This window comes from Salmo salar, chromosome ssa25, assembly GCF_905237065.1.
Source record: "Salmo salar chromosome ssa25, Ssal_v3.1, whole genome shotgun sequence".
Classification (NCBI taxonomy): Eukaryota; Metazoa; Chordata; class Actinopteri; order Salmoniformes; family Salmonidae; genus Salmo; species Salmo salar.
In genome coordinates, this window is record NC_059466.1 from 52,531,586 (window position 1) to 52,546,557 (window position 14,972).

Sequence of the window (14,972 nt, forward strand, 5' to 3'; positions counted from 1 at the left end):
GGGAGTACAGGATGGGGCTGAGAACGCACCCTTGTGGGACCCCTGTGTTGAGGATCAGCGAAGTGGAGATGTTGTTTCCTACCCTCACCACCTGGGGGCGGCCCGTCAGGAAGTCCAGGACCCAGTTACACAGGGCGGGGTTGAGACCCAGGGTCTCGAGCTTAATGACGAGTTGAGGGTACTATGGTGTTAAATGCTGAGCTGTAGTCGATTAACAGCATTCTTACATTGGTATTCCTCTTGTCCAGATGGTTAGGGCAGTGTGCAGTGTGGTTGCGATTGCGTCGTCTGTGGACCTATTGGGGCGGTAAGTAAATTGGAGTGGCTCTAGGGTGTCAGGTAGGGTGGAGGTGATATGATCCTTGACTAGACTCTCAAAGCACTTCATGATGACAGAAGTGAGTGCTACGGGGCGATAGTCATTTAGCTCAGTTACCTTAGCTTTCTTGGGTACAGGAACAATGGTGGCCCTCTTGAAGCATGTGGGAACAGCAGACTGGGATAAGGATTGATTGAATATGTCCGTAAACACACCAGCCAGCTGGTCTGCGCATGCTCTGAGGACGCGGCCGGGGATGCCGTCTGGCCCGGCAGCCTTGCGAGGGTTAACACGTTTAAATGTTTTACTCACGTTGGCTGCAGTGAAGGGAGCCCGCAGGTTTTGGTAGCGGGCCGTGTCAGTGGCACTGTGTTGTCCTCCAAGCGAACAAAGAAGTTGTTTAGTTTGTCTGGGAGCAAGACATCGGTGTCCGTGACGGGGCTGGTTTTCCAGAAGAAAAAAAATCCAGAAAACGCATGTCAAAAATGTTATAAATTGATTTGCATTTTAATGAGGGAAATAAGTATTTGACCCCCTCTGCAAAACATGACTTAGTCCTTGGTGGCAAAACCCTTGTTGCCAATCACAGAGGTCAGACGTTTCTTGTAGTTGGCCACCAGGTTTGCACACATCTCAGGAGGGATTTTGTCCCACTCCTCTTTGCAGATCTTCTCCAAATCATTGAGGATTCGAGGCTGACGTTTGGCAACTCGAACCTTCAGCTCCCCTCCACAGATTTTCTTCAAATGATTGACAATGCCACACAGCTACATGCACAATACCCATCAATGCGATGCAAAACAGATGCTAATTATCGTAATAACACTTCTCCGTGCCAATACAATGCATTTACAATCGCGGAACGCAAACAATCACGTACAATGCAGCTTGGACGCAGCTTCCCACAAGAGCGCTGCACTAAACTTCGTATGATAACCCGGGAAATGTGTATTCCATAGCAACGAGTTGTTAACGGCAACACTATAGCTACGTCGTTTACTCAACCATTGGTCAAGGTCTGCGACCACCCTTCATCGATGCAATGCAAAGCACCTCTTCTACCAGATAAAACAACATTTAAAACCAATCAGATTATATTATAAACCAAACATATCTACCAGATAAAAAAAAGATGGCAGCTAGCAAAATAACACAAGGCCAGCCAGGCTGCCTGTTCTTACCCAGATTCAAAAGAGTTGCCAGCCTCCTTGATGCTGTGTTGACCCTCCTCTGTCCTTCCACTCCACACGGAATTTGCTTATAAAATCCCTCTCAAATACCAGTTGAATCAGCTGTGATTTCCTCCTGTGCAACATGCTCCGTCTGTGCTTATAAATTGCCGTGGATGCTTCAAAATGTTAATCCCAACTTCAACGCCATCATCATCACAGTAGGCGTAGCTGTTAGAGGCCCGGGGTATTTATCCAAAATGCTCTGCGTAACGTATGGTCCATTTTTCATTTCTCCAGATCGGGCGATTTCAGTCTGTAACTGAAACTGGCGTGGGCTTCGACAAGCTGTTGGCTGTTTGGTTGGTTAAACCGTGCTGACCTTTCTCCCAGTACGGCATCCAGAGTGCTGAAAAACAGTATTTTGCACTCCCTCTCATGATCCTCTTCTTCCTGGCCCATTGTTGTTTCACCACATATTCCTTCAGATTACTACAGATTACTACATATTCCTTCAGATTACTACAGATTACTACATATTCCTTCAGATTACTACAGATTACTACATATTCCTTCAGATTACTACAGATTACTACATATTCCTTCAGATTACTACAGATTACTACATATTCCTTCAGATTACCACATATTCCTTCAGATTACTACAGATTACTACAGATTACCACATATTCCTTCAGATTACTACAGATTACTACAGATTACCACATATTCCTTCAGATTACTACAGATTACTACAGATTACCACATATTCCTTCAGATTACTACAGATTACTACAGATTACCACATATTCCTTCAGATTACCACATATTCCTTCAGATTACTACAGATTACTACAGATTACTACAGATTACTACATATTCCTTCATATTCCTTCAGATTACTACAGATTACTACAGATTACCACATATTCCTTCAGATTACTACAGATTACTACAGATTACCACATATTCCTTCAGATTACTACAGATTACTACAGATTACTACATATTCCTTCAGATTACTACAGATTACTACAGATTACCACATATTACTACATATTCCTTCAGATTACTACAGATTCCTTCAGATTACTACAGATTACTACAGATTACTACTCACTACTCTTTGCCGTTTGCTTGGAGCAGGGGTGTCCGTGTGCTTGTATTTCCTTGCAGGAATATTCCAGCCACTTTTTCTGCCTTTAAACCACGCGCTACAAAATGGCGGTTTTCTCCCACAGTACAGGACAGGCGGGTATCTTGGTGGCTGCAGGCCCCTCCTCTGGTTGGTTACCTTCTATGTCACCAGGCTGCAAGACGGTTGTGCAGGTGCCTTTGCTGCTGGGCTCGACGGCCTTGGACTAGGTGATTAGGATCGGCTAATCACCAGCTTCCCTGTGGCTCAGTTGGTAGAGCACGGTGTGTCCAACGCCAGGGTTGTGGGTTCGATTCCCACGGGGGGCCAGTACAAAAGAAAATAAAATAATAAAAAAATGTATGAAATGAAATGTATGCATTCACTACTGTAAGTTGCTCTGGATAAGAGCGTCTGCTAAAATGACTAAAAATGTAAATGGCTTAGTGGCCTTGGCCTCTGTGGCAGACTTCTCGCCACGCCACTTTGATCCGATGATGCCATTGTGCCCTGGCGAAGCCACTTTCTAATATCCATTATGCTACCTACCTACCTGTTAACATTAGCTAAATTCCATCCAGCTGCACGGCGAATTTGAAAATTAACCCACATTTTTTTTTTTTTTTTAACTGGTAAATTGCGTATGACGTACATATTGTAATGATTATCTTTAGGAGAAGTAGAGGAGTCAGGGGCAGGACACAGGGATCAATGTAAACAAACGTGTTTCCTTGAAAAAAACAATAAATCTTCTCCTAGGAAAATACATTTTGCGGAGAAACACCTCCGACCACACAAAACAGGAAACCGACAAGACAAACAGGAAATGCAGAGGTTTAAATAATGAACATAATTAGGGGAAATCAAAAACACAATAAAGACAAAACCAAACGAACAGTGAAACATCGATCGGTGGCGACTAGTAAGCCGGTGACGTCGACCGCCGCCCGAACAAGGAGAGGGGTCGACTTCGGCGGGAAGTCGTGACACAATATGATACATGCAAGGGAGTTGCATGAATGAAGCATACACAAAAAAAAATCGCCTGGGCACGACGGAGTAGGTAGATTGTCGGACAGAATAGGGATACAAAACTGATGGAGGACAATATTCCAACTAAGGGGCAATGCCCCCTTTTGCACCCTCGTGGCGCCGGGCCTGGGCAGGTAGTCTAGCTGTTTAAGAGCACTGGATCACTTACCGAAAGTTTGCTGATTTGAATCCCCGTGCCGACTTGTTGACAAATTTATCAATGTGCCTTTGAGCAAGGCACTTAACTCTAATTGCTTCTGTAAGTCGCTCTGGATAAGAGCGTCTGCTAAATTATTAAAATATAAATGTAAATGTTTTTGTTTTTTTATATATAGTAAAGATCTCTTCCTGCAGGCTGAGGAGACTGGCTGAGGAGGAAGAGAGACAACTTTTAGAGGAGAAGGAGACTGAGAGGAGAAGAAAGGAGCAGGCGGAGAAAGAGAGGGAGTGGAGGAAGAAGGAGAAGAAGAGACGACAGTTTGAGATGATTCAGAAGATCAGACAGGAGGAGGAGGAACGCAGGGCAGGTGAACGACTCCACACACACACACCTGTCCCAGGTACCTGTCCCAGGTAAACGAGCGGTTGAGAGCAGTAGAATACAACAGGTGCAATTACAAAATTTGGTTTTTGCATCTGCAATTTTCTTTTCTTGTTATGTCCGTCACTGACATTCACTCAATTTAGCTATGTCAGCTAACAATTTTTAGATTGGTAGTTAGTCTAACCAGCTATCTAAACTTGTAATAATCATGGTGGAATACCGACCAGGCACCTGCCCAGGGGCTCTTACCACCAGGGGGCCCCCCATTGATTTTCTTAGTCATTAACTCAGATATCATATTAACACAACATAAGTCTTGGTAAAATGTGTAGAATTGCAGGAAATTAACATAAAAACTATAATTGTTCTCTCCGCCATCAAGGGGGGGGCCCCCAACCAAATCTCGCTTAGGGTCCCCAAAAGGCTAGGGCCAGCCCTGCAAACACACACACACACACACACACACACACACACACAGAGACACACACACACACACACACACACACACACACACACACACACACACACACACACACACACACACACACACACACACACACACACACACACACACACACACACACACACACACACACCACCACCACCACCACCACCACACACACACACACACACCACACACACCACACACACACACCACACACACACACCACACACACACACACAGACCTGAATATAACAAGTGTGTCCCCTCCACTCTACCTACAGCTGAGTTGGAGCTGCAGCGACTCGAGGAGGCGATGAGTAAAGAAGAGGATAGGAAGAGGCTGGCAGCGATGGAGGACCATGAGAAGAGAGAGTACCTGCAGAAACAGAAGGAGGAGGAAGAGGAGAGGAAGAAAGTAGTGGAGGAGAGAAAAATCAGAGAGGAAGAGGCAGCGCAGTGGGCTAAAGAAGAGGCACGACTACAAGCTGAACTGTTCGCCAGGTATCTCAATCTCTTCATTGTTGCTGCCATGTCCAATCCTTTACAGCAGAAGGGACGTTTGCATACCGGTAGTTTCCTGAAAAAGGACCAATGAGCATCAACATGTGAAGTGCATAGGAACATGTCAAATTGGGTGTCAAATGAAAGCTGATATTTTTTGGGGAAATGAAGGTCTAGATACATTTTCACTCATTTTCTATCTTCAAAACGGGCAGTTCCACTGTAACAGAATTATTCTTTGACTCAGATTTTCACTTTAAAATGTATGCCAAACAAAACTTAAAAGTTTAAGAAACAAACTCCATACATAAGGACTACTTTGAACAATTTACACAGAAAATTTCACAAAAACGCATTTACTGAAAGAACTGTGCAGATGCAAACTTTGGTAAAATAATTACAATAACATCTCCCTCAATGTTTAATTCGAACTAAGATTCAAAGATGTCTTCAGAAAGAAGTGGGTTTCATCTATGACATGATACCTTTTGGGTTTTAATTTTTTTATTTGGGTTTTTGAACTACAGTAGATGAAGTGGATTTACATCAGGACCAGGGTGGTAGGCCTGGCTAACAGGGTCTAGGGTGGTAGGCCTGGCTAGGCTAACAGGGACCAGGGTGGTAGGCCTGGCTAACAGGGACCAGGGTGGTAGGCCTGGCTAACAGGGTCTAGGGTGGTAGGCCTGGCTAACAGGGACCAGGGTGGTAGGCCTGGCTAACAGGGTCTAGGGTGGTAGGCCTGGCTAACAGGGACCAGGGTGGTAGGCCTGGCTAACAGGGTCTAGGGTGGTAGGCCTGGCTAGGCTAACAGGGTCTAGGGTGGTAGGCCTGGCTAACAGGGTCTAGGGTGGTAGGCCTGGCTAACAGGGTCTAGGGTGGTAGGCCTGGCTAGGCTAACAGGGTCTAGGGTGGTAGGCCTGGCTAACAGGGTCCAGGGTGGTAGGCCTGGCTAACAGGGTCTAGGGTGGTAGGCCTGGCTAGGCTAGGCTAACAGGGTCTAGGGTGGTAGGCCTGGCTAACAGGGACCAGGGTGGTAGGCCTGGCTAACAGGGTCTAGGGTGGTAGAACTGGCTAGGCTAACAGGGTCTAGGGTGGTAGGCCTGGCTAACAGGGTCCAGGGTGGTAGGCCTGGCTAACAGGGTCTAGGGTGGTAGGCCTGGCTAACAGGGACCAGGGTGGTAGGACTGGCTAACAGGGTCTAGGGTGGTAGGCCTGGCTAACAGGGTCCAGGGTGCTAGGCCTGGCTAGGCTAACAGGGTCTAGGGTGGTAGGCCTGGCTAGGCTAACAGGGTCTAGGGTGGTAGGCCTGGCTAACAGGGTCTAGGGTGCCAGGCCTGGCTAACAGGGTCTAGGGTGGTAGGCCTGGCTAACAGGGTCTAGGGTGGTAGGCCTGGCTAACAGGGACCAGGGTGGTAGGACTGGCTAACAGGGTCTAGGGTGGTAGGCCTGGCTAACAGGGTCTAGGGTGCTAGGCCTGGCTAGGCTAACAGGGTCTAGGGTGGTAGGCCTGGCTAGGCTAACAGGGTCTAGGGTGGTAGGCCTGGCTAACAGGGTCTAGGATGCCAGGCCTGGCTAGGCTAACAGGGTCTAGGGTGGTAGGCCTGGCTAACAGGGACCAGGGTGGTAGGCCTGGCTAACAGGGTCTAGGGTGGTAGGCCTGGCTAGGCTAACAGGGTCTAGGGTGGTAGGCCTGGCTAACAGGGTCCAGGGTGGTAGGCCTGGCTAACAGGGTCTAGGGTGGTAGGCCTGGCTAACAGGGACCAGGGTGGTAGGACTGGCTAACAGGGTCTAGGGTGGTAGGCCTGGCTAACAGGGTCTAGGGTGGTAGGCCTGGCTAGGCTAACAGGGTCTAGGGTGCTAGGCCTGGCTAGGCTAACAGGGTCTAGGGTGGTAGGCCTGGCTAACAGGGTCTAGGATGCCAGGCCTGGCTAGGCTAACAGGGTCTAGGGTGGTAGGCCTGGCTAGGCTAACAGGGTCTAGGGTGGTAGGCCTGGCTAGGCTAACAGGGTCTAGGGTGCTAGGCCTGGCTAGGCTAACAGGGTCTAGGGTGGTAGGCCTGGCTAACAGGGTCTAGGGTGCCAGGCCTGGCTAGGCTAACAGGGTCTAGGGTGGTAGGCCTGGCTAACAGGGTCTAGGGTGCCAGGCCTGGCTAGGCTAACAGGGTCCAGGGTGCTAGGCCTGGCTAGGCTAACAGGGTCTAGGGTGCTAGGCCTGGCTAGGCTAACAGGGTCCAGGGTGCTAGGCCTGGCTAGGCTAACAGGGTCTAGGGTGGTAGGCCTGGCTAGGCTAACAGGGTCTAGGGTGGTAGGCCTGGCTAAGAGATCCATAACATGAAGATGTGTCAGTAAGAGGAAGTGGACAGGAAGGTGTATTCATTACGCCGATTCTGTTGCAAAGGTCCCGCCCCTCTGACCTTCTCATCCAAAAATGGGTTTTGAGAAGGAGGCGAGAGGAATGCGATGAATCAAGGCAATGGAGATCGTCCCCTAGAAAAGTATATATATATATTTTTTTTTGTCCCATCTCTTCCTCCCTCTCTCCCGTCCACAGGCAGAGGGCTATGCTGGAGCAGCAGCTACAGTTTCGTCGAGGCTTGCTGACGGAGGCCGGGGCTCTGGGACAGACTCAGGACATCTCTCGAGCTTGGGTCTACTCTTACTTCCAGCTCATACAACTACTGGGGCTGACTGAGGTCCCCACAGCACAGGAAGACTCACCCGAAGACATGTCCTAGAATTTAAGGGGAAAACTAAAAGGATGTGGCTGAACAGCAAACCAACGTTGAATTTCCAAGTTGGGTCAAATTAGGTTATGATTAAGGTAAGGGTAAGTTTAGGTCGGGCTGACAATGGGATGCTAGTCGGTCAGGTCCCTTCAGTCAGGTCCTTCAGTCACGTCCCTTCAGTCACGTCCCTTCAGTCACGTCCCTTCAGTCACGTCCCTTCAGTCACGTCCTTCAGTCACGTCTTTCAGTGACGTCCCTTCAGTCACGTCCTTCAGTCACGTCCCTTCAGTCACGTCCCTTCAGTCACGTCCTTCAGTCACGTCCTTCAGTCACGTCCCTTCAGTCACGTCCCTTCAGTCACGTCCTTCAGTCACGTCCCTTCAGTCACGTCCTTCAGTCACGTCCTTCAGTCACGTCCTTCAGTCACGTACTTCAGTCACGTCCTTCAGTCCCACGTCCCTTCAGTCACGTCCTTCAGTCACGTCCCTTCAGTCACGTCCCTTCAGTCACGTCCTTCAGTCACGTCCTTCAGTCACGTCCCTTCAGTCACGTCCCTTCAGTCACGTCCTTCAGTCACGTCCCTTCAGTCACGTCCTTCAGTCACGTCCCTTCAGTCACGTCCTTCAGTCACGTCCTTCAGTCACGTCCCTTCAGTCACGTCCTTCAGTCACGTCCCTTCAGTCACGTCCCTTCAGTCACGTCCCTTCAGTCACGTCCTTCAGTGACGTCCCTTTAGTCACGTCCTTCAGTCACGTCCCTTAGTCAGGTCCCTCAGTCACGTCCTTCAGTCACGTCCTTCAGTCACGTCCCTTCAGTCACGTCCCTTCAGTCACGTCCTTCAGTCACGTCCCTTCAGTCACGTCCTTCAGTCACGTCCTTTCAGTCACGTCCTTCAGTCACGTCCTTCAGTCACGTCCCTTCAGTCACGTCCTTCAGTCACGTCCCTTCAGTCACGTCCTTCAGTCACGTCCTTCAGTCACGTCCCTTCAGTCACGTCCTTCAGTCACGTCCCTTCAGTCACGTCCTTCAGTCACGTCCCTTCAGTCACGTCCCTTCAGTCACGTCCTTCAGTCACGTCCTTCAGTCACGTCCTTCAGTCACGTCCCTTCAGTCACGTCCTTCAGTCACGTCCTTCAGTCACGTCCCTTCAGTCCGTCCTTCAGTCACGTCCCTTCAGTCACGTCCTTCAGTCACGTCCCTTCAGTCACGTCCTTCAGTCACGTCCTTCAGTCACGTCCCTTCAGTCACGTCCTTCAGTCACGTCCTTCAGTCACGTTCCTTCAGTCACGTCCCTTCAGTCACGTCCCTTCAGTCACGTCCCTTCAGTCACGTCCCTTCAGTCACGTCCGTCAGTCACGTCCCTTCAGTCACGTCCCTTCAGTCACGTCCTTCAGTCACGTCCCTTCAGTCACGTCCTTCAGTCACGTCCTTTCAGTCACGTCCTTCTGAACAGCACTATTCCTCTATGTTCTATTAATACATGTTATAATATCACAGTAATAACTCTTTACACTCATACACAGGTTACAAATGGCAGATTTGGACAGTAATAACTCTTTACATTCACACAAATGGCAGATTTGGACAGTAATAACTCTTTACATTCACACAAATGGCAGATTTGGACAGTAATAACTCTTTACATTCACACAAATGGCAGATTTGGACAGTAATAACTCTTTACATTCACACAAATGGCAGATTTGGACAGTAATAACTCTTTACATTCACACAAATGGCAGATTTGGACAGTAATAACTCTTTACAGTAATAAGCACGTAAAGGGACTTATCTGTATAAAATAAATGTTTACAACAATGTTTTTGAAAATTTGAACGTCGTGGCTGTACAGTAACACGCTATACATCATGTCAGGCTGTCCACTAACACGCTATACATCAGGTCAGGCTGTCCCAGTAACACGCTATACATCAGGTCAGGCTGTCCCAGTAACACGCTATACATCAGGTCAGGCTGTCCCAGTAACATGCTATACATCAGGTCAGGCTGTCCACTAACACGCTATACATCAGGTCAGGCTGTCCCAGTAACATGCTATACATCAGGTCAGGCTGTCCACTAACACGCTATACATCAGGTCAGGCTGTCCCAGTAACATGCTATACATCAGGTCAGGCTGTCCACTAACACGCTATACATCAGGTCAGGCTGTCCTCTAACACGCTATACATCAGGTCAGGCTGTCCAGTAACACGCTATATATCAGGTCAGGCTGTCCTCTAACACGCTATACATCAGGTCAGGCTGTCCAGTAACACGCTATACATCAGGTCAGGCTGTCCAGTAACACGCTAGACATCAGGTCAGGCTGTCCAGTAACACGCTATACATCAGGTCAGGCTGTCCACTAACACGCTATACATCAGGTCAGGCTGTCCAGTAACACGCTATACATCAGGTCAGGCTGTCCACTAACACGCTATACATCAGGTCAGGCTGTCCACTAACACGCTATACATCAGGTCAGGCTGTCCAGTAACACGCTATACATCAGGCTGTGCACTAACACGCTACACATCAGGTCAGGCTGTCCCAGTAACACGCTATACATCAGGCTGTCCACTAACACGCTATACATCGGGTCAGGCTGTCCTCTAACACGCTATACATCAGGTCAGGCTGTCCACTAACACGCTATACATCAGGTCAGGCTGTCCTCTAACACGCTATACATCAGGTCAGGCTGTCCTCTAACACGCTATACATCAGGTCAGGCTGTCCACTAACACGCTATACATCAGGTCAGGCTGTCCAGTAACACGCTATACATCAGGTCAGTCTGTCCAGTAACACGCTATACATCAGGTCAGGCTGTCCACTAACACGCTATACATCAGGTCAGGCTGTCCAGTAACACGCTATACATCAGGTCAGGCTGTCCAGTAACTCGCTATACATCAGGCTGTCCACTAACACGCTATACATCAGGTCAGGCTGTCCACTAACACGTTATACATCAGGTCAGGCTGTCCAGTAACACGCTATACATCAGGCTGTCCACTAACACGCTATACATCAGGTCAGGCTGTCCAGTAACACGCTATACATCAGGCTGTCCAGTAACACGCTATACATCAGGTCAGGCTGTCCAGTAACACGCTATACATCAGGTCAGGCTGTCCACTAACACGCTATACATCAGGTCAGGCTGTCCAGTAACACGCTATACATCAGGTCAGGCTGTCCAGTAACACGCTATACATCAGGTCAGGCTGTCCACTAACACGCTATACATCAGGTCAGGCTGTCCACTAACACGCTATACATCAGGTCAGGCTGTCCACTAACACGCTATACATCAGGTCAGGCTGTCCACTAACACGCTATACATAAGGTCAGGCTGTCCTCTAACACGCTATACATAAGGTCAGGCTGTCCACTAACACGCTATACATCAGGTAAGGCTGTCCAGTAACACGCTATACATCAGGTCAGGCTGTCCACTAACACGCTATACATAAGGTCAGGCTGTCCACTAACACGCTATACATCAGGCTGTCCACTAACACGCTATACATCAGGTCAGGCTGTCCAGTAACACGCTATACATCAGGTCAGGCTGTCCACTAACACGCTATACATCAGGTCAGGCTGTCCAGTAACAAGCTATACATCAGGTCAGGCTGTCCTCTAACACGCTATACATCAGGTCAGGCTGTCCACTAACACGCTATACATCAGGTCAGGCTGTCCACTAACACGCTATACATCAGGTCAGGCTGTCCCAGTAACACGCTATACATCAGGTCAGGCTGTCCACTAACACGCTATACATCAGGTCAGGCTGTCCACTAACACGCTATACATCAGGTCAGAATGTCCACTAACACGCTATACATCAGGTCAGGCTGTCCCAGTAACACGCTATACATCAGGTCAGGCTGTCCAGTAACACGCTATACATCAGGTCAGGCTGTCCCAGTAACACTCTATACATCAGGTCAGGCTGTCCAGTAACACGCTATACATCAGGTCAGGCTGTCCAGTAACACGCTATACATCAGGTCAGGCTGTCCCAGTAACACGCTATACATCAGGTCAGGCTGTCCAGTAACACGCTATACATCAGGCTGTCAACTAACACGCTATACATCAGGTCAGGCTGTCCCAGTAACACGCTATATATCAGGCTGTCCACTAACAAGCTATACATCAGGTCAGGCTGTCCACTAACACGCTATACATCAGGTCAGGCTGTCCACTAACACGCTATACATCAGGTCAGGCTGTCCACTAACACGCTATACATCAGGTCAGGCTGTCCACTAACACGCTATACATCAGGTCAGGCTGTCCAGTAACACGCTGTACATCAGGTCAGGCTGTCCACTAACACGCTATACATCAGGTCAGGCTGTCCACTAACACGCTATACATCAGGTCAGGCTGTCCACTAACACGCTATACATCAGGTCAGGCTGTCCAGTAACACGCTATACATCAGGTCAGTCTGTCCAGTAACACGCTATACATCAGGTCAGGCTGTCCACTAACACGCTATACATCAGGTCAGGCTGTCCAGTAACACGCTATACATCAGGTCAGGCTGTCCAGTAACTCGCTATACATCAGGCTGTCCACTAACACGCTATACATCAGGTCAGGCTGTCCACTAACACGTTATACATCAGGTCAGGCTGTCCAGTAACACGCTATACATCAGGCAGTCCACTAACACGCTATACATCAGGTCAGGCTGTCCCAGTAACACGCTATACATCAGGTCAGGCTGTCCAGTAACACGCTATACATCAGGCTGTCCACTAACACGCTATACATCAGGTCAGGCTGTCCCAGTAACACGCTATACATCAGGCTGTCCACTAACACGCTATACATCAGGTCAGGCTGTCCCAGTAACACGCTATACATCAGGCTGTCCACTAACAAGCTATACATCAGGTCAGGCTGTCCACTAACACGCTATACATCAGGTCAGGCTGTCCTCTAACACGCTATACATCAGGTCAGAATGTCCTCTAACACGCTATACATCAGGTCAGGCTGTCCACTAACACGCTATACATCAGGTCAGGCTGTCCAGTAACACGCTATACATCAGGTCAGGCTGTCCACTAACACGCTATACATCAGGCTGTCCACTAACACACTATACATCAGGTCAGGCTGTCCACTAACACGCTATACATCAGGTCAGGCTGTCCACTAACACGCTATACATCAGGTCAGGCTGTCCACTAACACGCTATACATCAGGTCAGGCTGTCCAGTAACACGCTATACATCAGGTCAGGCTGTCCAGTAACACGCTATACATCAGGTCAGGCTGTCCAGTAACACGCTATACATCAGGTCAGGCTGTCCCAGTAACACGCTATACATCAGGTCAGGCTGTCCAGTAACACGCTATACATCAGGCTGTCCACTAACACGCTATACATCAGGTCAGGCTGTCCCAGTAACACGCTATACATCAGGCTGTCCACTAACACGCTATACATCAGGTCAGGCTGTCCTCTAACACGCTATACATCAGGTCAGGCTGTCCACTAACACGCTATACATCAGGTCAGGCTGTCCTCTAACACGCTATACATCAGGTCAGGCTGTCCTCTAACACGCTATACATCAGGTCAGGCTGTCCCAGTAACACGCTATACATCAGGTCAGGCTGTCCAGTAACACGCTATACATCAGGTCAGGCTGTCCACTAACACGCTATACATCAGGTCAGGCTGTCCAGTAACACGCTATACATCAGGTCAGGCTGTCCAGTAACACGCTATACATCAGGTCAGGCTGTCCACTAACACGCTATACATCAGGTCAGGCTGTCCAGTAACACGCTATACATCAGGTCAGGCTGTCCAGTAACTCGCTATACATCAGGCTGTCCACTAACATGCTATACATCAGGTCAGGCTGTCCACTAACACGCTATACATCAGGTCAGGCTGTCCACTAACACGCTATACATCAGGTCAGGCTGTCCAGTAACACGCTATACATCAGGCTGTTCACTAACACGCTATACATCAGGTCAGGCTGTACAGTAACACGCTATACATCAGGTCAGGCTGTCCACTAACACGCTATACATCAGGTCAGGCTGTCCACTAACACGCTATACATCAGGTCAGGCTGTCCACTAACACGCTATACATCAGGTCAGGCTGTCCACTAACACGCTATACATCAGGTCAGGCTGTCCACTAACACGCTATACATCAGGTCAGGCTGTCCACTAACACGCTATACATCAGGTCAGGCTGTCCTCTAACACGCTATACATCAGGTCAGGCTGTCCACTAACACGCTATACATCAGGTCAGACTGTCCAGTAACACGCTATACATCAGGTCAGGCTGTCCACTAACACGCTATACATCAGGTCAGGCTGTCCACTAACACGCTATACATCAGGCTGTCCACTAACACGCTATACATCAGGTCAGGCTGTCCAGTAACACGCTATACATCAGGTCAGGCTGTCCACTAACACGCTATACATCAGGTCAGGCTGTCCACTAACACGCTATACATCAGGTCAGGCTGTCCTCTAACACGCTATACATCAGGTCAGGCTGTCCACTAACACGCTATACATCAGGTCAGGCTGTCCACTAACACGCTATACATCAGGTCAGGCTGTCCACTAACACGCTATACATCAGGTCAGGCTGTCCTCTAACACGCTATACATCAGGTCAGAATGTCCTCTAACACGCTATACATCAGGTCAGGCTGTCCACTAACACGCTATACATCAGGTCAGGCTGTCCAGTAACACGCTATACATCAGGTCAGGCTGTCCACTAACACGCTATACATCAGGCTGTCCACTAACACGCTATACATCAGGTCAGGCTGTCCCAGTAACACGCTATACATCAGGTCAGGCTGTCCACTAACACGCTATACATCAGGTCAGGCTGTCCACTAACACACTATACATCAGGTCAGGCTGTCCACTAACACGCTATACATCAGGTCAGGCTGTCCAGTATGAGAGGTCTGGTTCTGTTCTTCACAGCTCTGTATGGGTTTTTTTGACGGACAGCCGTTCTGAATTTGATCACCACGCAAGAATTTTCCCCCCCCATCCTTCCCTAATGGGGCA

General features: G+C 48.8%; 1 protein-coding gene across 1 annotated transcript; it reads left to right on the plus strand.

Annotated features, from left to right (window-relative positions):
- The first annotated feature begins 3,704 nt into the window (after window positions 1-3,704).
- On the plus strand, window positions 3,705-8,239 carry LOC123730522 (uncharacterized protein KIAA2012 homolog). Its single transcript, XM_045707619.1, has 3 exons — window positions 3,705-4,182; window positions 4,926-5,145; window positions 7,696-8,239. The coding sequence occupies exons 1-3, from the start codon at window positions 4,140-4,142 to the stop codon at window positions 7,877-7,879; spliced, it is 447 nt and encodes a 148-aa protein (XP_045563575.1). The 5' UTR covers window positions 3,705-4,139; the 3' UTR covers window positions 7,880-8,239.
- Window positions 8,240-14,972: the final 6,733 nt, after the last annotated feature.